Genomic DNA, 24902 nt, shown 5'->3' on the forward strand with positions numbered 1-24902 from the left:
TTTAACAATGTAGATTGTTTCAAAGCAGCTTTACAGAGATAAACGTATAATTTAAGGTAACAGAGATTGTTTTGGCTTAATAGCGGTTCTTTAATAAAGTCCTGCTAAAGTTAGTTTTGATTGATTCGCTTCCATCGCAACGATCATTTGTTATTTAATTAGGGGCCGCTAAGACGACACCATTCTCTCTACACAGACTTTAAACGCGAACCTGTGAGAAACAATGATGGCGTTCACATGCGCATCAAGAATTGGTTCTATAGTTATGTGCGTTTGAATATATGTGAGCAGGTTTGGAATTCCCTACAGACCAAGCCTAAACAAAGTACTGGTCTTTCCTTATACATTTTGATACAGAATTGTATTTTATTTTGTCACTTCGGGGTAGGTACGCGAAACGAATTTTCCCGACAACGCTTCATCAGTAGAGTGGTAAAGGGATCCTCCATAGGGAGAGACTAGTTGGCACTTCAGCACTGCGTTGTCATCGGGTCCTGACCTAATCTATGCAGCCTAACATTGAATTATAGAAGTCTATAATGTGTTATGTGTATGCTAGGTCAAAGAGATGTGTCTTTAGTCTAGCTTTGAACTGACAGAGTGTGTCTGCTTCCCGGACAATGTTAGGAAGACTGTTCCAGAGTTTTGGTGCTAAATAGGAAAAGGATCTAACGCCAGCAGTCGATTTTGATATTCTAGGTATTATCAACTGGCCGGAATTTTGAGATTGCAATAGACGTGAAGGACTATAATGCGTTAAGAGCTCGCTCAAGTACTGCAGAGCTAAACCATTTAGTGCTTCGTATAAATTTTTAAATATTGCTGATTACTTACAATGTTTAATAGGGAGCCAATGCAGTGTTGACAGAACCGGGCTAATATGGTCATACTTCCTGGTTCTGGTAAGAACTCGAGCTGCTGTGTTTTGGACCAGCTGTAGTTTGTTTATTAAGCGTGCAGGGCAACCACCCAGTAGAGCATTACAATAATCTAGCCTTGAGGTCATGAACGCATGAACTAATTGTTCCGCATTTGTCAATGAGAGCATATGACGTAATTTAGATATATTTTTAAGATGGAAAAATTCAGTTTTACAGATACTAGACACGTGACTTTCAAATGAAAGATTGGTATCAAAGAGCTCACCCAGGTTCCTAACCGACGACGAAGACTTGACAGAGCAGCCATCAAGTGTTAGACAGTATTCTAGATCATTACGTGAGGAAGTTTTTTGTCCAATAATTAGAATCTCTGAGTGTGTGAGTGAGTGAGTGAGTGAGTGAGTGAGTGAGTGAGTGAGTGAGTGAGTGAGTGAGTGAGTGAGTGAGTGAGTGAGTGAGTGAAAAATATCCTTATATAAAACTTTATCGACTAAAATAACTATCTTCCGACAGACGGCCGTATGCAAGTCGACTTACGCCGCAAGAGTAACGCTTGACCCGACGCACAACGTAGTGATGTACCCTGTGTGTTTGAACCGCGAGAGGCTCAAAGCTTACGCTACTCCTACATCTACGTCAGACATCGTCAGGCGTTACTCTTGCGGCGTAAGTCGATTTGTATACGGCTGTCTGTCGGAAGACAGTTATTTTAGTCGATAGTTTTAAATATGGATATGATGGATCTTTTATGATGGAGAGATGCACTTTGATGGACTTCAAAACAGAAACAGCCATTCACTGCCATTATAAAGCTTGGAAGAGCCAAGACATTTTTTTATATAACTCCTATTGTATTCGTCTTAAAGGGTTAGTTTCTGGGTGAACTAACCCTTTTAAGAAGAAAATCATAAACACCTAGGATGACTTTAGGGTCAGTAAATCATGGGCTAATTTTCATTTTTGGATGAACTATCCCTTTAAAGCTCAGAAGTGTGTGAATGTCTGTTGAGTTCATTGATGATCAGCACTGATCCTCCAGATAGGATAGGACATTTTCTCAGAAGTCACTGGCGTTGAGAGTGTGATGAAGATATATAGTCATATGATAGAGATGCCTGTTTCTACAGGTTTGTTGCACAGGTGACGGAGGTTGTCCACAAAACACCCTCGAAGAAAATGAAATGTGGCCAGTGTCCAGTTAAATGAATTTAATCTTGTGCTGAACGCTGTGGACGCACAGATTCTGTTGACTCGATGAGTTGGGAAGCGGGTATTGTTATGATTATCAGCTGATGTTCATGTGACAGATCTTAATTCATGTAAAGTCGGATGTTTTAATATAATTAGAATGTGCTGTAGAGTTGTCAAAAAGTACCGACTTTGGTACCAAGATTGGGGTTTAGGGTTTACTGAAATTTAAAAATTGTGCCGCTTTGAGCGCTGTTGAGCGGGATCATAAACACCTCTGATTGGCCGTTGTGCTCACGCGCTCATCGGATGTGTCTGTGATTGGCTACAATGATCAGCGCTTCAAAAACATAAAATATACATCAGTGACGCTCTTCAGCGAGCGCTTACACAGACACACATGCGAGCGTTAGAGAGCAGGACCGGTCCGATTGTGCTTTCAAATGCTCCTGCTCCCGTTTTTTAAAACACTTTCAAACACTTCCGTGTGTTGATCACTGTGGCCAATCATTGTGTGTGACTCTAGCACAGTCGTTTGAGTCACTACCACAGGGTTAGTCTGGAGTAATGCTGGAGATGATGCACTGTTTGCTGGCTTTGACCCTGACTCCTGCCAGATGTTGTCCTGTGTGTGTGTGTGTGTCCTCAGCATCAGCAGGATCTTCTGGCCCTGAAGCATCAGCAGGAGCTGCTGGAGCACCAGAGGAAGATGGAGCATCACCGGCTGGAGCAGGAGCTGGAGAAACATCAGCGCGACCAGAAGCTGCAGCTCCTGAAGAACAAGGAGCGCGGGCAGGAGAGTGAGTTCACCTCGCGGAGGACCTCTGATTAACACAAGCCAGTAACAGACATCGCTTACACTGAAGCGAACCGTGATCAGGCTTTCGTAACCTGTGTTTGCTGTGGACAGGTGCTGTGGCCAGCACTGAGGTGAAGATGCGTCTGCAGGAGTTTGTTCTGAATAAAAAGAAAGCGCTTGCTCAGCGGAGTCTCAACCACTGCATCTCCAGCAACACACACTACTGGTACGGCTGAGACACACACACACACACACACAACTTCTGATCGGAGAGCATCTGGTGTAGTTATTGATGCTCACGCTGTTAGTTATTCAGGCTCAAACTGATCAAAACACATCAATCAGAGGCAAATCGTTAACCAGGCCTGACAGACGAGCGCTGATAACTAGATCAGATCCACACACACCTTCACCAGCAGAGGTTAATCCTGTGACACCGGCGTTCAGCCAACCTGTCAGGATCCTGTTCACTCACTGTGTATATTCACACTTTCACAGTGATTTAGGCTGCTCTTTACTAGCTGAAGAAACTGTGACCTGTATCAGTTCATCATGTTCATGTTTCCTCTGTCTGTGTGTGTGTGTGTGTGTGTGTTCAGGAAAACTCAGCACAGTTCTTTAGATCAGAGCTCTCCTCCTCAAACCTCGAGTTCCTTCAGTCATCCTGCCATGAGCGTCTACGACTCCAAAGACTTTCCACTGCGCAAAACAGGTACTTCATGCAGTACAACACACTCATTCCTCAGTGTGAAGCAGAAACACACTCATTCCTCAGTGTGAAGCAGAAACACACTCATTCCTCAGTGTGAAGCAGAAACACACTCATTCCTCAGTGTGAAGCAGAAACACACTCATTCCTCAGTGTGAAGCGGAAACACACTCATTCCTCAGTGTGAAGCGGATGCAGGAGACGTCTGGGGCTCAGATCACAGGTTTATCACCTCATGTTAGTGTGTGTTTTCATGCAAGGAGACAGAAGTAAGGGTGAGAATCTTGTCTTGAGTGACTCTTGACATGAATGGATCCGAAACCTTTAGAGGAAACGTCGCCTCTGATGATAAAATTTACAAAAAAAACAACTGTGTTTACTAAAATCATTTCCCTCTTGATGTGTGATGTTGAATGTGCTGTTATTTCCTTATTTCAGATGTTTGTTCTGTGATGCTCTTACAGTTTCTCTCTCTAGTATTACTAGCTTGTCCTAGTCCAGTGTCTGAGTGGCTGACAGATCCTGGTTTAGAATGAAACATGTAGTGTGTTCAGCTAAAGCGAGGTGTGTGTGTAAGCAGTTGTGTTGTGTGCAGCGAGGTGTGTGTGTAAGCAGTTGTGTTGTGTGTGTAAGCAGTTGTGTTGTGTGTGTAAGCAGTTGTGTTGTGTGTGTAAGCAGTTGTGTTGTGTGCAGCGAGGTGTGTGTGTAAGCAGTTGTGTTGTGTGCAGCGAGGTGTGTGTGTAAGCAGTTGTGTTGTGTGTGTAAGCAGTTGTGTTGTGTGTGTAAGCAGTTGTGTTGTGTGTGTAAGCAGTTGTGTTGTGTGCAGCGAGGTGTGTGTGTAAGCAGTTGTGTTGTGTGCAGCGAGGTGTGTGTGTAAGCAGTTGTGTTGTGTGTGTAAGCAGTTGTGTTGTGTGTGTAAGCAGTTGTGTTGTGTGTGTAAGCAGTTGTGTTGTGTGCAGCGAGGTGTGTGTGTAAGCAGTTGTGTTGTGTGCAGCGAGGTGTGTGTGTGTAAGCAGTTGTGTTTTGTGTGTAAGCAGTTGTGTTGTGTGTGTAAGCAGTTGTGTTGTGTGCAGCGAGGTGTGTGTGTAAGCAGTTGTGTTGTGTGCAGCGAGGTGTGTGTGTAAGCAGTTGTGTTGTCTTTAGCGTCGGAGCCGAACCTGAAGCTGCGCTCTCGTCTGAAGCAGAAAGTGTGTGAGCGCAGGAGTAGTCCGTTACTGCGACGCAGAGACAGTCCCGTCGGCTCGCTGAAGAAGCGCTCTCTGGAGACCACAGGTGAAGTGTGAGATGAGCTCATGATCACACACACACACACACACACACACACACACACACACACACTAACTCTCTCTCTTCTTCTGTGGGTCTGTAGATTCGGCATGTAGCAGCGCTCCTGCTTCAGGACCCAGTTCCCCAAACAACAACTCACACACTAACCTGAGCGAGAACGGCACCAGCGCGACTGAGGTGGGCGTGTGAGTGAGTGAGTGAGTGAGTGAGTGAGTGTGTGTGTGTGTGAGTGTGAGTGAGTGAGTGTGTGTGAGTGTGAGTGAGTGTGTGTGAGAGTGTGAGAGTGTGAGTGAGTGTGTGTCAGATCACAAAAATCTCTCTGAATGCTGATCATCTATATCCGAAGAGTTAAATGAGGGAGACATATAAAATGTCACAAAGTGCTGTGCTCCTCAGAATCAGGACTAAAAAACACTGAGAACACAGACACTCATGGTTCTTACACACTAAAAATCCTCTTCTCTCTACATTTCACACTCTAGCTTGTTTCCTAGTCTGTCCTCCTGGTAAAGCTGGTGTTGTGCTATGATACTGCTGGCTCTATGACAGTGCTTGAGTTCCTCTATAAGTCACTTTGGAATAAATGCATGAATGTGATGTTCTCCAGTCATCTCTCAGGCCAGCTGCTCGTGATTCGATCAGTCAGCTGTCGCTCTACACGTCTCCCTCGTTACCCAACATCACCCTGGGTCTGCCTGCCAGCGCCAACAACGTGAGTATTAAAAAAATCCTCTATTATCCATTCATTTTGTCTTGTTTTCTACTAGTGATCTGCTTCCTTACTAACATCCTAACGAGATACATTTACTTGACATAAAAACAGAATTTTCACAGAATTTTCTCTTGCTCTAAGCATAAATCTTACCATGTTCGTGCTTTTAGAAAAGTTTCATTACAGTGGGTTAGAAAAAATGCACTTAATTCAGGATAGATGCTCTGAAGTCGTCCGATTTGCCTCTCAAGTGGATTTGTTTTTAAAAGATGGTTAGATATTTTTACTGGAACATGAACATACCAATTAGAGTCTTAAACTGCAGTTTGAACATTAGTAAAGGAATATTCCCAATCCGGTTCTGATCTGATTTGTGTGAGAAACGGTCACGATCGATCTGAGACGTGTGTGTTAGAGATCTGGGCTGTTTTGTTCGCCGCTCGTCTTCCTTTTGCTTCATTATGTGATGCTTAGGAAAAGACTGAGTTTAATTTAGTAATTTCTTCAAAAAGGTGACATCTACCCAGCCAGACAGTGAACGCTTGTCCGTGACTGGATTACCCATAAGCTCTCCGTTCCTGGGCACCTCTCACCTTCCCTCATTCCTGGGCAATTCAGATACTGCAAACTCCCACAATGCACTGCTGCAGCACATGGTCCTCCTGGAGCAATCGGCCCCACCGAGTCCTTTAGCTGCAGGTGAGTAGAGCTCTTTGAGTTTGACGTTTGGGTTAGTAAAGATGATGCAGTCCGTTATGAACCATATCTGTGGCTCTGATGGCGGAGTGTTTCCCAGGCCTATGCGAGAGCGTTGCGTAAGCCGAGAGGTGTGTGTGAACAGGCCGTAACCGTGTCCGAGTCAAGGGTCCCTCCGGTTAATTAGATCAGTGCTCCGGCTCGCAGCAGGAGGTCAGAGAGGAACACGGTGTGCCAGCGACGGGTCTGTCCTCATGCCAGCGCCGTGTGCCCAGAAGAACACGCCTCTAATAACCCATGAATGGGAGCAGGAACTGAACAATGAGCCTCTCAGAGCCACTTCAGCTGCCAGCTCCGACACGCATGAAGAGCTGTGACGTCTGCGCAGAATCCTCAATGAATTAACAGATTTTACAGGGTGTTTCAATGTCAAGTGGTTTAGCATACTTGCGGTTGAAGCGATAGTCCAGCTGATGTGAGTGTGTTCACGAAGAGTGTGTGTGCGTGTGTTCACGAGGAGTGTATTCTGCGCAGGTATGTCAGCGTCGCCTTCGTGAGTGTGCATGTTCACGAGGAGTGTGTTCTGCGCAGGTACAGTTGCAGTCAAAATTATTCAACCCCCATTGCAAATCAGGTTAATTGGCTAAATTTACAGACTTTCAGCTGTTTGCAATGAACAAATCAACCAAAAGTAATTGAAATAGCTCAGCACAACAAATATTTCACGTGGTTTCCGCAAATTCAACTGAAAATGCAGCTTTTAATGACTTCCACAGTCTCAAAATTATTCAACCCTTCATGGCAAGCATCTTTAGTACTTGGTAGATCAGCTTTTTGCTGTTCTGACCTTCTACAAATGAGATGTATAACCAGACAGCAGCTTCTGTTTCTGAGGGATCTGAGCCTGTTCCTCATGAGCAATGGCCTCCAGTTCAGTAATATTCTTGGGTTTGCGTGCTGCAATACCCTCCTTCAAATCCCACCAGAGATTTTCCATTGGGTTCAAGTTATGTGAATGTCATGGCCACTGTAGAATCATCCAAGACTTCTATCTGAAACCAAGCCTTGCTGGAATTTGAGGTATGCTTGGGATAATTTTCCTGTTGGAAGGTCCAGGCTCCAGCTTCCTCACTGACTGCCTGACGTTTTCTGCTAGGATTTCCTGATACTTCAGAGAATCCATCTTTCCTTCCACACGCTGCAGGTTTCCAGTGCCAGAGCGCCAGAGTAAATCAGCCGCAGAGCATCACAGATCCACCATGCTGAACTGTAGACAGTGTTCTTTACAGCATATGCTTCATTCTTCTTTCTCCAGACACACTTCTGATCCATAATGCCAAAAAGTTTCAATTTTGTTTCATCGCTCCACAGACAGAATCCCAAAACGTCTGTGGCTTATTTATATGATTTTGTACAAATTGGAGCCAACAGTAGTGGTAGTAGTGGTGTAGTCTTGGAGTTCTGGCCATCGTTTAGTACAAGCCTAACTGTGCTGAAACCTCAGTGCCTGTTGCCATCAAGTCTTGTTGCAGATCTTTTGCAGTCACTCAAGGGTTTTTCTGAACTTGCCTTCTCAGAAATCTGGTTACAGTCATTGATATCTTCCTTTTTCTGCCCTGTCCAGGTAGAGTAACCCCTGTTTCTTTAACTTTGAACTCGCAACGCAAACTATACTTCCAACGGTGTCTCTAGGAACATTTAGTGCCTTCGCTATCTTTTTTTATTCTGTTCCTTGTTTGTGAAGGGTGATGATATCTTCTCATAACTTTTTGGACCATTATTTTGACTTAGCCATATTTCTAACTTGCAGTCAAACGTGACACTCAACAATCCTAGCCAGTTCAGATATTTTGTCTGTTCTAGCTCAGGTAAACCTGGTGCAACTAATGAAGCCCTTGATAAGTTGCATCAGGTGTGCTTGAAACAACACCTTTTTTGCAGATTTGTTCTGTTGTGAGGAATGCTATTCAGGGGGGTGAATAATTTGAAACTGCAGAAGTTATTAAAAGTTGCATTTTCAGTAAAATTTGGGGAAACCATTTGAAACATTTGTAGTGTTGAGCTATTTCAATTACTTTAGTTTGATCATTGCAAACAACTGGAAGTCTGTACATTTTTGCAATGGGGGTTGAAAGATTTCGATTGCAACTGTATGTCCATGTCACTGTCGTGAGTGTGTGTGCGTGTGTTCACGAGGAGTGTGTGTGCTTGTCTGCGCAGGTATGTCCGCTTCTCCTCTCCAGAAGCTGCGGCAGCACCGTCCTCTGGGCCGCACGCAGTCTGCTCCTCTTCCTCAGAGCGGTCAGCCTCCTCTTCCTCAGAGCGGTCAGGCTCTCCAGCAGCTCGTCGTCCAGCAGCAGCACCAGCAGTTCCTGGAGAAACACAAGCAGCACTTCCAGCAGATGCACATCAACAAGGTCAGAGACTCTTCACCCTCTTCCTACATCACAGATTTAATGGCTGTAATTGTTTCAGTAGTAAGTGACTTAGTTGATGGGAATCTATTGGTGGATGTGATTATCACCATCTCTGCGGTAGAGCTGTAATCGGGCCTTAAAAGTTCGGCCCGAAAAGGCCCGAGCCCGACAGAGTTTGGCCCGAGCCCGACAAGTACATTTTGATTGACAACTTTTTAAAAGCCCGAACCCGTTTACAGCCCGACTGTCCAAAAGGCCGTCTATCAGCAGTGATAAGAGTGTCGGAGAATAGCGCGGACACGCGCTTCACACCGCGAGCCGGCACACGCACCACTCGGCGGAAAAGGGAGAGAAAGGAAAAAAGAGACTGCGCCGCACGCACACAGCTTTGTCTTTCGTAAAAAAAAGGAGTAATTTATACATTTTTTAACATCATTTATTCATGACTAACGGAGGCTAGAGGCCACTTGGAAGTTGGAACAAAGAAATAAAATAAGTCCTCCAGAGACCAGCCTCCATTTCACCTCCTCAAGATCCATTTTCACGCTAATCTAAACACATCACCTGACCGCTCATTTACCACGCAACCCGAAGCGCGAGCCCGAGCCCGGCCCGAGCCCGTGTAAAATAATAGAAATTAAGACCGAACCCGACCAAACCCGTCGGGTCCCGTCGGGTCCCGTCGGGTTCGGGCAAAGATCTTCAGCTCTACTCTGCGGTTCCGTTCACATGATTATGAATCAGATATTTTACCAGTGTGTGATGGTACTTTGACAGATTATTATCTGCATCCCCACTGCATCCCACGCTTTACACCACTGGATTGTTATGCAGTGACACCATTGTTATGCAGACGACACCCAGCTGTATTTTCCATTGAAATCTGATGACAATTCTAAATGGTCAGCTTTGCTTGATTGTCTGGATGAGATAAAGCAGTGGATGGCATCAAGTTTCCTACAGCTGAGTGAGTCGAAATATGAAGTGGTGATTTTTGGCCCATCGAAGCTAGCCAAACAGCTTTCTCCTGATCTAGCCTCCAATATTAATACTCAGGTGAGAAACCTTGGTGTGATCTTCGACTCCGAATTAAAATTCGATAAACAAATAAATGCTGTGGTAAAGGGTAGCTTTTTTCAAACTGAGGGGTATTGCCAAACTGAAAGGCTTCTTGTCCTTTAAAGATATGGAAACTGTGATCCATGCATTTGTCTCGTCCAGACTGGATTATTGTAATTCATTATATTTGGGGCTGTCAAAGAAGTCGCTTTCACGTCTGCAACTAGTGCAGAATGCAGCGGCCAGACTGCTGACTGGCACCAGGAAACGTTCCAGTATCTCTCCAGTGCTGGCCTCTTTGCACTGGCTGCCTGTGGAGTATAGGGTGCAATACAAGGTCCTCCTATTAGTTTTTAAAGGCTTACACGGGCTAGCCCCTGTATACATCTCTGATCTATTACAGCATCATTGTGCCACCAGACCACTAAGATCCTCGCAAAGCTTGCTGTTAAAGGTTCCAAAATCTCGATTGAAAACAAAGGGAGATCAAGCCTTTTCGGTGGCGGCTCCGAGTCTTTGGAATAGTCTCCCTGTATATGTCAAATCCTGCGACTCTATTGAGGGTTTTAAATCTATGTTGAAGACTTATTTATTTTCTGCTGCTTTTAACTGTTCTTAGGTACATGTGGTGTTGAGTGTCTTGTTGTGTCGTTTGATGTTTGTGTAATGCTGTTGAGATGTTGAGTCTGTAAAGCACTTTGGTCAACTCGTGTTGTTTTTAAATGTGCTTTAGAAATAAATTATTATTATTATTATTATTATTGGATCCCACGCTTTACACCACTGCATCCCACGCTTTACACCACTGCATCCAATACTTTACACCACTGCATCCCACGCTTTACACCAGTGCATCCCTCGCATTACACCACAGCATTCCACGCTTTACACCACTGCATCCAATACTTTACACCACTGGATCCCACGCTTTACACCACAGCATTCCACGCTTTACAACACTGCATCCCATGCTTTACACCACTGCATTCCACGCTTTACACCACTGCATCCCACGCTTTACACCACTGGATCCCACGCTTTACCCCACTGCATCCAACGCTTTACACCACTCCATCCCACACTTTACACCACTCCATCCCACGCTTTACACCACTCCATCCCACGCTTTACTCCACTGCATCCCACGCTTTACACCACTGGATCCAACGCTTTACACCACTCCATCCCACGTTTTATCCCACTGCATCCCAAGCTTTACCCCACTGCATCCCACACTTTCCACCACTGCATCCAACGCTTTACACCACTGCATCCAACGCTTTACACCACTCCATCCCACACTTTACACCACTCCATCCCACGCTTTACTCCACTGCATCCCACACTTTACACCACTCCATCCCACGCTTTACTCCACTGCATCCCACGCTTTACTCCACTGCATCCCACGCTTTACTCCACTGCATCCCACGCTTTACTCCACTGCATCCCACGCTTTACACCACTGGATCCAACGCTTTACACCACTCCATCCCACGTTTTATCCCACTGCATCCAACGCTTTACACCACTCCATCCCACACTTTACTCCACTGCATCCCAAGTTTTACACCACTGGATCCCACGCTTTACTCCACTGCATCCCACGCTTTACACCACTCCATCCCACGTTTTATCCCACTGCATCCAACGCTTTACACCACTCCATCCCACACTTTACACCACTCCATCCCACGCTTTACACCACTCCATCCCACGCTTTACTCCACTGCATCCCACGCTTTACACCACTGGATCCAACGCTTTACACCACTCCATCCCACGTTTTATCCCACTGCATCCCAAGCTTTACCCCACTGCATCCCACACTTTCCACCACTGCATCCAACGCTTTACACCACTGCATCCAACGCTTTACACCACTCCATCCCACACTTTACACCACTCCATCCCACGCTTTACTCCACTGCATCCCACACTTTACACCACTCCATCCCACGCTTTACTCCACTGCATCCCACGCTTTACTCCACTGCATCCCACGCTTTACTCCACTGCATCCCACGCTTTACACCACTGGATCCAACGCTTTACACCACTCCATCCCACGTTTTATCCCACTGCATCCAACGCTTTACACCACTCCATCCCACACTTTACTCCACTGCATCCCAAGTTTTACACCACTGGATCCCACGCTTTACTCCACTGCATCCCACGCTTTACACCACTCCATCCCACGTTTTATCCCACTGCATCCCAAGCTTTACCCCACTGCATCCCACACTTTCCACCACTGCATCCAACGCTTTACACCACTGCATCCAACGCTTTACACCACTCCATCCCACACTTTACACCACTCCATCCCACGCTTTACTCCACTGCATCCCACGCTTTACACCACTGGATCCAACGCTTTACACCACTCCATCCCACGCTTTATCCCACTGCATCCCAAGCTTTACCCCACTGCATCCCACGCTTTACTCCACTGCATCCCAAGCTTTACACCACTGGATCCCACGCTTTACTCCACTGCATCCCAAGCTTTACACCACTGTATCCCACGCTTTACATCACTGCATCCCAAGCTTTACACCACTGCATCCCACGCTTTACACCACTGCATCCCACGCTTTACAACTGCTTGGCCATTAATTAAATAAGTAGATAATGGCGCTAGCAATGCTGAGATCATGGGTTCAAGTCCCAGGAAACACACATAATGATAAATGTCAGTGCACTGCAGGTCACTTTGAATAATACCGTTCTGGTCAGTGTCGCTCGCTCTTCGTTTAATCCCAGATTGAACCGAAGCGAGTCCGTTCTCTCAGCGGTCGAGGGAAGACTTAATTTCTCACTGTCTTGAATGAACAGTGTTTGTCTTGCCTGTTTAACTGAGGCACACACATGAAAACATGCAAGAAAACATGGTGAAAAAGTGGAAAACAGTTAAATAGTAGAGTCAAAGGTCATGAGATTGATTCCCAAGGAATTCATGAATCGATAACATAACACCTTTAATACAATGCAAGTAACTGTGGATAAAAAGTAACTGCTGAACGACTAATAAACTCATATGTTTCAGCAGCAACAGTCTTCTGTGAAACACTGATGTATCTGTCCTGTGCCTTTGTGTGTTTGTGTGTGTTAGATGTTGGGTAAACCGAGTGATCGGCAGCACCAGAGTCACCCGGAAGAGACGGAGGAAGAGCTGCGAGAGCAACTGGACGCCACACAGACCGAAACACACATGAATATCTCCATTAAACAGGAATCTCCAGATCTCCCAGAGGAGCAGAGACCGGAGGAGCAGGAGGTGCTGTTCAAACAGGTGAGAGACCTGAAGATGTGTGTTTGCTGTTTCTCTCGCCCTCTTGTGGTTGTTGTCAGTGCACATACCTGTGTTTGTGTGTGTGTGTGTGTGTGTGTGTGTGTGTGTGTGTGTGTGTGAGAGAGCAGCAGGCCCTCCTTTTGGAGCAGCAGAGGATCCATCAGCTCAGGAACTACCAGGCGTCGATGGAGGCGTCAGGAGCGTCTGTGAGTTTCCCAGGACACCAGAAACTCTCCAGAACTCAATCCTCTCCTGCCTCTGCCAGATTCTTCAGCACACAGGACCAGCCTTCCAGCACTCGCTTCACCACAGGTGACTCTCTCTCTCTCCAGACTGATCTCATGAAATGGCGTATGTATGACACGCCAATTCGTATTTCCATTTTTGGCGTGCTATCAACACGCATAATCGCTTTTCAGCGTGTTTATCAACGCCGTTGACTTAACGTTACATTACTCTCTATATAAATATATATGACTTACCCCAACCCCGTCCCTAAACCTACCCGTCACTGGGGTTAATACCATTTATGAGTCTTCCCCTACCATCCTAGTAAAAAAATATCGCTCCCCAGATGTAGATATACATTTTGCTTCGTTTCGCTCGGAGATTTAACGGCGTAGACATACACGCGGAATCACTCGGACATTTAACGGCGTAGACATACACGCGGAAGATGACGGCGTGGACATACACGCGGATAGCTCAAAATGCGTATAGATAACACGGCACTTGACTTGAAAGTGGCGTGTATGTTTACGCAAAGTCATGATGTCATGTTGCTCTCTCTCTCACGCTTCACCACAGGTGACTCTCTCTCTCTCTCACGCTTCACCACAGGTGACACTCACTCACTCGCTCTCTCACGGCTTCACCACAGGTGACTCTCTCTCTCTCTCTCTCTCTCTCTCACATTTTACCACAGGTGACTCTCTCTCTCTCTCTCTCACACTTCACCACAGGTGACTCTCTCTCACGCTTCACCACAGGTGACTCTCTCTCTCTCTCTCTCTCTCTCCCACAGGTGACTCTCTCTCTCTCTTGCTTCACCACAGGTGACACTCTCACTCTCTCTCTCTCTCTCGCTTCACCACAGGTGACACACTCACTCACTCTCTCTCTCTCTCTCTCTCTCTCTCTCACACACACACACTTCACCACAGGTGACACTCTCTCTCTCTCTCTCTCTCTCTCTCTCTCTCTCTCTCTCTCACACACTTCACCACAGGTGACACTGTTGCCTTTGGCTTGCTCAGTTGGGGATATTTTGGGGATATTGAATTTAATTTTATCAATCAATAAATTCCACTAGAAACAAACCTTGTTGTAATATTTTAATTTAATACTGTGAAGCTGCTTTGATACAATCTGTATTGTGAAAAGCGCTATACAAATATACTTGACTTGACACTCTCTCTCTCTCTCTCACGCTTCACCACAGGTGACCCTCCATCTCTCTCTCTCACGCTTCACCACAGGTGACCCTCCATCTCTCTCTCTCTCACGCTTCACCACAGGTGACCCTCTCTCTCTCTCTCTCTCTCACAGGTGACTCTCTCTCGCTCTTTCTCTCTCTTGCTTCACCACAGGTGACACTGTCACTCTCTCTCTCTCTCTCTACCACAGGTCACTCTCTCTCTCTCTTTCGCTTCACCACAGGTGACTCTCTCTCTCTCTCACGTTTCAGCACAGGTGTGTCTTTCTCTCTCTCTCTCACGTTTCAGCACAGGTGTGTCTCTCTCGCTTCACCACAGGTGACTCTCTCTCTGGATTTACAACAGAACTCAGATCGCTGAACTTCTGAATTAAAGTTTCTGCATGTGTGTGTTTCCTCAGGTCTGGTGTACGACTCTCTCATGCAGAAGCACCAGTGCATGTGTGGAAACACCAACACACACCCCGAACACGCCGGACGCATCCAGAGCATCTGGTCTCGGCTGCAGGAGACAGGTCTGCGCAACCAGTGTGAGGTGCGACTGCGACACACTCGTCACATGACTCCACCCGCGTCACATGATTCCACCTGCGTCACTCTGTCACATGACCTCACCTGCGTCACATGACTCCACCTGTGTCACATGATTCCACCTGCGTCACTCTGTCACATGACCTCACCTGCGTCACATGATTCCACCTGCGTCACATGACTCCACCTGCGTCACATGACCTCATCTGCGTCACACTCCGTCACATGACTCCACCTGCGTCACACTCCATCACATGACTCCACCTGTAGGCTTGTTCGACTTGAACTGGCGCTGCACAGACCGATCGGTTTATGACATCAAAGTACCGCGAGAGCAATTCAAAAGCATAAGGAGCCGTCTGCTCTCTATTCGCTATCGCGGAATTTTGATGTCGTTCACCCATCGCTTTGTGCAGCGCCAGTTCAAGTCGAACAAGCCTAGCGACTCTACCTGCGTCACATGACTCCACCTGCGTCACTAACAACAGTCATGTTTTACACTGCACGCCGTCGGTCGGGGACAGTGCTCATCTTTGGTCACAAAATTTACTGGCCAAATAATATTTTTGGATGGCCGTCATTTTTCTTAAAAAAACCTTTATATATTGTTGTCTCTGTGATCGAAGTCTGTTTCTGATAAACAGGAGAGCAGCTTCATACATGAGCAGAGTCTCAACATAACCCTACATCAAACAAAATGATCAACACAAGTTTCAGATTATCGTTCTTACACTACCATAACTCTGATTAACCAGGAAAAGATGCCTTTTATCTGGTTTGTTGCATCACGTCTGGTTATGACATTGTTACAGTTTGACTCGAACAATGTTTTAATGTGTTATTGACCATGTTGGATAATTTTCCCTGAGCTGCAGTGCACTTCTAATGACCGTCAGCAGGTGGCGCTCTCGTGCTCTACTGAATCTCTCTGTCCTTTATTTCCAGTGTATCCGTGGAAGAAAAGCCACATTAGAGGAACTGCAGACGGTTCACAGTGAAGCTCATGTCATGCTGTATGGGATCAATCCACTCCGGCAGAAACTGGACAGTAAGACCTTTCCCTCCTGTTCTCGACAGACTGAGATCTGAGAGTCGAAGCGTCTGAGATCTGTAGAGTCGAAGCGTCTGAGATCTGTAGAGTCGAAGCGTTTGAGATCTGAGAGTCGAAGCGTCTGAGATCTGTAGAGTCGAAGCGTCTGAGATCTGTAGAGTCGAAGCGTCTGAGATCTGTAGAGTCGAAGCGTCTGAAATCTGTAGAATCGAAGCGTCTGAAATCTGTAGAATCGAAGCGTCTGAGATCTGTAGAGTCGAAGCGTCTGAGATCTGTAGAGTCGAAGCGTCTGAGATCTGTAGAATCCAAGCGTCTGAGATATGTAGAGTCGAAGCGTCTGAGATCTGTAGAGTCGAAGCGTCTTGAGATCTGTAGAGTCGTAGCGTCTGAGATCTGTAGAATCCAAGCGTCTGAGATCTGTAGAATCCAAGCGTCTGAGATCTGTAGAGTCGAAGCGTCTGAGATCTGTAGAGTCGAAGCGTCTGAGATCTGTAGAGTCGAAGCGTCTGAGATCTGTAGAATCGAAGCGTCTGAGATCTGTAGAGTCGAAGCGTCTGAAATCTGTAGAGTCGAAGCGTCTGAGATCTGTCACTGATGCGTCTCTCCTGTCTCAGGTTCGCTCATGTCCATGTTTGTCCGGTTGCCGTGTGGAGGGATCGGGGTGAGTAGGAATTAAACCAGCTCTGTCTCCAGAATCTCTTCATTTGAGCAGCACTAAAGAGGGTTTCTGTGTGTTTCTGGTGTGTGAAGGTGGATAGTGACACCGTGTGGAATGAAGTTCACTCATCGAGCGCAGCGCGTCTGGCTGCCGGTTCTGTGATCGAACTCGTATTTAAAGTGGCATCAGGAGAGCTGAAGGTGTGTGTGTATGTGTGTGTGTGTGTGTGTGTGGCCTCAGGAGAGCTGAAGGTCTGCCACTGTCTTTCCCTCTCTCTTCTGTATGTGTGTGTGTGCGTTATGTGTTTTACGAAGAGTGTTTCTCCCTCTCTGCAGAACGGGTTTGCGGTGGTCCGGCCTCCAGGGCATCATGCAGAGGAAAGCACACCAATGTGAGACTCTGTGTATGTGTTTGTCTGTGTGTGTCTCTTTCTGTCTTCCTTCCTTCATGTCAATAACGCTGGTTCTCTCGTCCAATCACAGGGGCTTTTGTTACTTTAACTCTGTTGCCATAGCAGCGAAACTCCTACAGCAAAGACTCAATGTCAGCAAAATTCTGATAGTTGATTGGGTGAGTTCATTTTGAAAAATTACCTGGCACTAAGATAATATTTTCTTTTCTCTCTGTTTAAAATTGAATGTTTCTTGTTAAACTCCATCAGGACGTTCACCATGGCAACGGGACTCAGCAAGCGTTCTACGACGACCCCAGTGTTCTCTACATCTCGCTGCATCGCTACGACGACGGGAACTTCTTCCCGGGCAGCGGCGCTCCCGAAGAGGTACAGACTGTGTGTGTGTGTGTGTGTGTGATTATACGAGCCAGTGGCTTGTGGGAAGGGTTTTCTCTCGTGTATTTCTCACTCTGCCCTCTACAGGTGGGAAGTGGAGCAGGAGTCGGTTTCAATGTGAACGTGGCGTTTACTGGAGGCCTGGAGCCACCGATGGGAGACGCTGAATATCTCACTGCATTCAGGTACCAGAGTCTTCATCACACACACTCTTCATCACATCATTCAGAAACATCTGATCCATGATGAACTGACACACTTTTCATCACATCAGTTCATCATGGATCAGATGTGTCTGAGTTTGACTGATGGGTTAAGAGTTCAGGATACACACAGTACAAGTACATGAGAACTCACACGCACACACTCTCTCACACACATACACGGATGCACACTAGTGAGTAGTGATCGGATGCCGATCCCGTGTCAGTTTGATCTGCTCATGAGAGTGTGTGTGTGTGTGTGTGTGTGTGTGTGTCTGGACGGTGGTAATGCCGATCGCGGGTGAGTTTGCTCTGCTCATGAGAGGGAGTGTGTGTGTGTGTGTGTGTCAGGACGGTGGTGATGCCGATCGCGGGTGAGTTTGCTCTGCTCATGAGAGAGTGTGTGTGTGTGTGTGTGTGTGTGTGTGTGTGTGTGTGTGTGTGTGTGTGTGTGTGTGTGTCAGGACGGTGGTGATGCCGATCGCGGGTGAGTTTGCTCTGCTCATGAGTGTGTGTGTGTGTGTGTGTGTGTGTGTCAGGACGGTGGTGATGCCGATCGCAGGTGAGTTCGCTCCGGATCTGGTGCTGGTGTCTGCAGGGTTTGATGCAGTGGAGGGTCACCCGCCGCCGCTGGGAGGATACACACTCTCCTCCAGATGTAAGCGCCGCTAACCCTTACTGCTATATTCATCTTCTGGGCACTTCAGTAAAAGCCAACATCGCTTTGCTCCAGGTTTAGGTCACTTGACCCAGCAGCTGATGGGATTGGCCGGGGGTCGCGTGGTCCTGGCGCTGGAGGGGGGTCACGACCTCAGGGCCATATGTGACGCGTCAGAGGCCTGCGTCTCAGCGCTCCTGGGAATAGAGGTACTGATTACCCATCATCCTTTGCATTGTAAGCTTTCATTTGCATGAGGAAGATTCTTGTTAAAGGCAGATTTGTGTTTGTGATCTGATCACGTGTTTGTGTTGAACAGCTAGAGCCGTTTCCTGCAGACGTCCTGAAGCAGAGACCCAATGAGAACGCCGTCAGATCCATAGAGAAAGTCCTGGAAACTCACAGTGAGTCTCAAGTCTTCACAAATAATCATTTACTTCGGTCTAATGTCTGATTCATGAATCATCTTCATCTCTGTGTCGTATATCATCTGCACATTAATGTACTTACAGTAGAAGTCTACAGGGTAGAAGACAGAAGACTGACCTCTTGACTGCATCACTTTTATATCCTATATAGACACCTTTATCCAGGGCGAGATGCACGTTATCAGAACCCTGGGAATCGAACCCATGCTGAACCGTTAGAGCTACAGGAACAGAGCAAAGCTAAAACTTAACTTGTTAAACAGTCGTTCTTGTGACGAATCATACAAAGGTTATGTTGAGAAAAACACCGGATCAATGACAGTTAATGTGTCATTGTGTTCGAACAGCTCAAATGACAGTGACATTAATGCTAACGATCATATACAAGCGCTTTGACACAATGATGAGCTTGTAACGCCTCCAGAATATTCCTCTCTCCATAGACTTGGACTGGAAGAATTATTGGCTGTAGGGGATTTTTGCTTCTTTCTACAAACTGTGGGACGAGCTGAAAGTGTTTTAAAGGGATAGTTCACCCAAAAATGAAAATTAGCCCATGATTTACTCGCCGTCAAGTCATCCTAGGTGTTCATAACATTCTTCTTTCAGACGAACACAATCAGAGTTATATAAAAAAATGTCCTGGCTCTTCCAAGCTTTATAATGGCAGTGAATGGCTGTATATTATAATATGTATTGTATATTATGTATATTATATTATAAGTCCATAAAGTGCATCCATCCATCTATCCATCATAAAAGTGCATCTATCCATGATAAAAGTGAATTATTCATCATAAAAGTGAATTATCCATCATAAAAGTGAATTATTCATCATAAAAGTGCGACTATCCATCATAAAAGTGAATTATCCATCATAAAAGTGCATCCCTCCATCATAAAAGTACATCTATCCATGATAAAAGTGCATCTATCCATGATAAAAGTGCATCTATCCATCATAAAAGTGCATCTATCCATGATAAAAGTGCATCTATCCATCATAAAAGTGCATCTATCCATCATAAAAGTGCATCTATCCATGATAAAAGTGAATTATCCATCATAAAAGTGCATCTATCCATCATAAAAGTGCATCTATCCATCATAAAAGTGCATCAATCATCATAAAAGTGCATCTATCCATCATAAAAGTGAATTATCCATCATAAAAGTGCATCTATCCATGATAAAAGTGCAACTATCCATCATAAAAGTGCATCTATCCATGATAAAAGTGCAACTATCCATCATAAAAGTGCATCTATCCATCATAAAAGTGCATCTATCCATGATAAAAGTGCATCTATCCATGATAAAAGTGCAACTATCCATCATAAAAGTGCATCTATCCATCATAAAAGTGCATCTATCCATGATAAAAGTGCATCTATCCATGATAAAAGTGAATTATCCATCATAAAAGTGCATCTATCCATGATTAACCCCTCTGTGGGGGTTAATAAAGGCCTTCTGAAGTGAAGCAATGCGTTCGTTCAAGAAAAATATCCATATTTAAAACTTTATCAACTAAAATAACTAGCTTCCGACAGACGAATGTACGCATCGATTTACTGTGAAAGAGTAACACTTGACCCGACGCATGACGAACGCGGACGCAGAGGATCGAGCAAAACAAAACACCAGTCACAAATTAGAGTCTAAAACGAGAATTTTTAAAGAGAAATATAGGAGGAGCTTGAGTTTGTTGCCCAGCGCTGTGTGTGTGAACCGCGAGAGGCTCAAAGCTTACGCTACTCCTACATCTATGTCAGACATCGTCAGGCGCTACTCTTGCGGCGTAAGTCGACTTGCGTACGGCCGTCTGTCGGAAGAGTTATTTTAGTCGATAAAGTTTTAAATACGAATATTTTTCTTACACGAACGCATCGCTAAATGAATGATGGATCCCTTTTAACCATCGCTGACGCCACACCTGCGGTCAGTAGAGCTGAACTGACGCTGGAACGACCCGTACGGTTGATGGATGTGTGTGTGTGTGTGTGTGTGTGTGTGTGTGTGTAGGGCAGTACTGGAGGTGTGTCCAGCGCTCGGCGTCAGGAGTCGGTCTGTCTCTGCTAGAGGCTCAGAGAGGCGACTCTGAAGAGAACGAGACGGTGACAGCGATGGCTTCTCTATCTGTGGCGGTCATGGAGAAAAGGTACAAGTGTTTCCCCTCCTTTACTCTTCATCTCATCTCATCTTCCTCTCACACCATCATCTGTTGTGTTTCTGCTCAGAGCGGAGGACGAGCCCATGGAAGAGGAGCTGCCGATGTAGAGACGAGAGTTTGACCTCGAGCTCTTCTGGGTCTCTTGCTGAGAGAGTCAGGGCACAATGGCTAACTCACCCTGTTAGCGCTGTAGCCCGCTAGCACTGCGGCCCCAATGCAACGCCTTCAAGCTCGTCACTTGAGAATGTTTGTTTTTGGAGATTTCTGTCTTATTGGCTTGAGATGTCACAGATGTCGAGGGCCGTTTGAATCAGCCAGCAGATCATTCCGACAGGAGGAGGGAAAACGAGGGTCCAATGAACCACAGGCTCTGGAACCCGCTGTTGTTGAGCGAGACACTAGCGAGCGTCACAAGCTCTACAGCGTTTCAGCGTGACTCGTCTGCGCCATTTTACTGAAGCTTCTCAGAGAGCAGCGAGTGCCTTTGCGACCGCGTGGAGATACGAATTAATTCTGAGGAAGTTTGCCTTAAGCCAGTGAAGTCACGAACACATTACCCACAGTTCCAGCGGGTTTGCCTGTTTGGAGAAGAGAACACTTTTCAGCATGTTTACTTGGACAGCGGTTCACGCTTCAGTCGTCTAGCGACAAATCTCTTGTCTTCTGAACTAGCGCTGACTCTCTTGTCTTCTGTACTAGCGCTGACTCTCTTGTCTTCTGAACTAGCGCTGACTCTCTTGTCTTCTGTACTAGTGCTGACTCTCTTGTCTTCTGAACTAGCGCTAACTCTCGTCTTCTGTACTAGCGCTGACTCTCTTGTCTTCTGTACTAGCGCTGACTCTCTTGTCTTCTGAACTAGCGCTGACTTGTCTTCTGAACTAGCACTGACTCTCTTCTGAACTAGCGCTGACTCTCTCGTCTTCTGAACTAGCGCTGACTCTCTCGTCTTCTGAACTAGCACTGACTCTCTTCTGAACTAGCGCTGACTCTCTCGTCTTCTGAACTAGCGCTGACTTGTCTTCTGAACTAGCACTGACTCTCTTCTGAACTAGCGCTGACTCTCTCGTCTTCTGAACTAGCGCTGACTCTCTCGTCTTCTGAACTAGCGCTGACTCTCTTGTCTTCTGTACTAGCGCTGACTTCACTCTTGTCTTCTGAACTAGCGCTGACTCTCTTCTGAACTAGCGCTGACTCTCTCGTCTTCTGAACTAGCGCTGACTCTCTTGTCTTCTGAACTAGCGCTGACTCTCTTGTCTTCTGTACTAGCGCTGACTTCACCCTTGTCTTCTGAACTAGCGCTGACTCTCTTGTCTTCTGTACTAGCGCTGACTCTCTTGTCTTCTGAACTAGCGCTGACTCTCTTGTCTTCTGTACTAGCGCTGACTCTCTTGTCTTCTGTACTAGCGCTGACTCTCTTGTCTTCTGAACTAGCGCTGACTTGTCTTCTGAACTAGCGCTGACTCTCTTCTGAACTAGCGCTGACTCTCTTGTCTTCTGAACTAGCGCTGACTCTCTTGTCTTCTGTACTAGCACTGACTTCACTCTTGTCTTCTGAAATAGCGCTGACTCTCTTGTCTTCTGAACTAGCGCTGACTTGTCTTCTGAACTAGCGCTGACTTGTCTTCTGAACTAGCGCTGACTCTCTTCTGAACTAGCGCTGACTCTCTCGTCTTCTGAACTAGCGCTGACTCTCTCGTCTTCTGAACTAGCGCTGACTCTCTTGTCTTCTGTACTAGCGCTGACTCTCTTGTCTTCTGAACTAGCGCTGACTCTCTTGTCTTCTGAACTAGCGCTGACTCTCTTGTCTTCTGAACTAGCGCTGACTCTGTCTTCTGAACTAGCGCTGCTGTGAGAGACGCTTCAGAGTCGATGCTGTACCAGCGGCTCGACGTCACGCAGCCGAAACCAGGCGTTGGGTTTCACTGGTTTATTGACCTGCATGTGCATTACAGGAAAAAGCTACTAAACTGGAGAACAGAATTTCTGACCAAAGCATGAGTTTGCATCTTGTGTTGCACCTTTTTCCACAGTCTCGTAAAGTGAGATGTTCGACACAGATTACAAGACCAGTGTGTGTTAAATCAGTTGCACTGATAATGTTGGAAACCCCCGAGCATGAGGCGGGATTGGTACAATATTATCATGTAAAATGTTGATTTTATTTGCCTTCCAGAGCTTCACTCTGTCTCTCTCAAGAGTTCAATCTCCAAAAGGATTGAGTCAGTTCATCTTACTAGTTTTTTTTAGTTCAGTTACTGGTTATTTTAAATTTTTTAGCAATTAATTCCATCCCTGTCATTCCTGCTTTGTACAGTTGTTCTTTATTTAGAATATTTGTACTTTTCACTCGATTGTTATTTGTTCTAGTGGATTTTAGTTCTATGCGTTACTTTTGGTACCAAGTTCTTTGAGCTACATGAAGACTTTATGACCGGTTCATGGGTTTACAAGCATCATCACAGACTGTGTAGCTCTACGTTCTGCTCATAGTAGATTTGTATATGAAAGGAAATCTAAATACAGTATATGAATTTGAAGAACTGTCATTTCCTTTGTGTGCATGGATGTTATATTTTGTAAGCAGCTCATGCTGGTCTCAAATATACAAAACCTTGTTTTTTATGATGATTTAGAAGTATATAACAATCAGCTCAGTCAATGGAACTAACCTGGGAAACGCACTTGATGGTCAGTGATTTATTTAAACATTTATTTAAGAGTTATGTTCATGACAGTAATTGGAATAAAAAAAAACATGAATTCAAAGCATTTTGATTTGTTTCCATCTTTTAAAACAGCATCTCAAGCCAAAGATCTGTAATACACATGGTTTGTTTAATTGTATTTTCACTACATGCAAAAACTCCCTTAACTTTGTTAGTTTTGAATGATGTTGAAGATGATAAATAAATGATCATAGTCACTGACCTGCAGCAACACGTGTTCAGTGTGAGGTGATGCCGGCCCTGTTCTTGTCCTCGATGTGACGGGACTCTTTTCCTCAGTTTTATCAGTCGATGAGCAGCAGAAACTCCGTCCGCCACAGAAAACACTAACGTTTCGTTTCACGGGCAAAATCACCGTTTCCTGATGATGGAAAACACAAAGTATTGTTAACTTCCATTTCAAGTGGATTGAACATTATGAAGTTGTGACAATGTTATTAATGTGATTAATTGTGTTGCTTTAACACATTTTTATTAAATTGACCAAGCTTTCTTCTCGAGGGGACTCATTTAGAAGAAACTTATATTTCACAGAATTAAAAGTCGATTTCTGATGGTCTGATTCACAAGCTCTGGTATCTTCAACTGTGAAGAGCTATTTTTATCATGACCACAAAAAAGAATGTATTTGATAATTTCACATCTCTTACCCATGAAACTGAAGGTTTGACAGATAAAGAAAACTTCACGATCGAACAACTATTATTACAAGCCGTTTCTTAAAAGCATTTGTTCACACACAAAAATGTAAAATTGTGTCATTATTTTCTCACCCTCATGTCGTTCCAAACCCGTGAGATCTTCGTTCATCTTCGGAACACAAATCAAGATATTTTGATGTCAGCCGGAAGTGCCGACTGTGTTTACAACATGAACAGCGTCACAGACTGACACATGATATAATGATAGAAATCCATTCACAACTACAATATATTCACAATTTAAAAAATCATTCATTGTATTTGTACGGTGTCCATCTGCTCTCTCTGTTGAGTTTTTTTTTGTTGAGTGCTCTCTCTGTTTTCATATTGTGTGTTTTTACAGCTTAAAACAAATGCAGAAGATCAGAAACATGTGAAACACAAGGATAAAAACTGCATTCAAAACTTTACCAAATGGAAATTAAGATATTGCTTTTTTAAGAATGGAGGAAGAATAGTGTGTGTTTTTATATAACTTCAAAATTGGGACAGTAAATGGTTA

The 24902-nt window shown here is 45.3% G+C and overlaps 1 protein-coding gene and 1 long non-coding RNA gene across 9 annotated transcripts in view; one reads left to right on the forward strand and one right to left on the reverse strand.

Annotated features, from left to right (window-relative positions):
• The window catches only part of LOC309513905 (histone deacetylase 4-like), an 80860-nt gene extending 58922 nt beyond the window's left edge, over positions 1-21938 (forward strand). Inside the window, exons 5-28 of one of the 8 annotated variants that reach the window (XM_082189998.1) lie at positions 2719-2869; positions 2980-3094; positions 3468-3580; positions 4721-4849; positions 4947-5041; positions 5472-5576; positions 6089-6275; positions 8493-8689; positions 12867-13046; positions 13175-13358; positions 14883-15016; positions 15958-16060; positions 16678-16724; positions 16814-16921; positions 17057-17112; positions 17204-17291; positions 17383-17502; positions 17599-17696; positions 18066-18088; positions 18277-18372; positions 18448-18581; positions 18692-18776; positions 20826-20961; positions 21041-21938. In XM_082189998.1, the coding sequence (XP_082046124.1) occupies positions 2719-2869; positions 2980-3094; positions 3468-3580; positions 4721-4849; positions 4947-5041; positions 5472-5576; positions 6089-6275; positions 8493-8689; positions 12867-13046; positions 13175-13358; positions 14883-15016; positions 15958-16060; positions 16678-16724; positions 16814-16921; positions 17057-17112; positions 17204-17291; positions 17383-17502; positions 17599-17696; positions 18066-18088; positions 18277-18372; positions 18448-18581; positions 18692-18776; positions 20826-20961; positions 21041-21080 (2724 nt within the window). In that variant the 3' untranslated portion in view covers positions 21081-21938. Of the gene's footprint in view, positions 1-2718; positions 2870-2979; positions 3095-3467; positions 3581-4720; positions 4850-4946; positions 5042-5471; positions 5577-6088; positions 6276-8492; positions 8690-12866; positions 13047-13174; positions 13359-14882; positions 15017-15957; positions 16061-16677; positions 16725-16813; positions 16922-17056; positions 17113-17203; positions 17292-17382; positions 17697-18065; positions 18089-18178; positions 18202-18253; positions 18373-18447; positions 18582-18691; positions 18777-18884; positions 19797-19872; positions 20102-20825; positions 20962-21040 lie in introns of those variants that run through there. The other 7 variants (XM_082189999.1, XM_082189995.1, XM_082189996.1 and 4 more) reach the window with 7 other exon arrangements.
• Positions 19277-20080, reverse strand: LOC309513907. The gene is made up of 2 exons (XR_014211558.1): positions 20045-20080; positions 19277-19898 (listed from the first exon to the last, which is right to left on the reverse strand). It is a non-coding gene; the product is annotated as an uncharacterized lncRNA (long non-coding RNA).
• Positions 21939-24902: the final 2964 nt, after the last annotated feature.

This window comes from Leuciscus leuciscus (genome assembly GCF_965113295.1).
Source record: "Leuciscus leuciscus genome assembly, chromosome: 14".
NCBI lineage: Eukaryota > Metazoa > Chordata > Actinopteri > Cypriniformes > Leuciscidae > Leuciscus > Leuciscus leuciscus.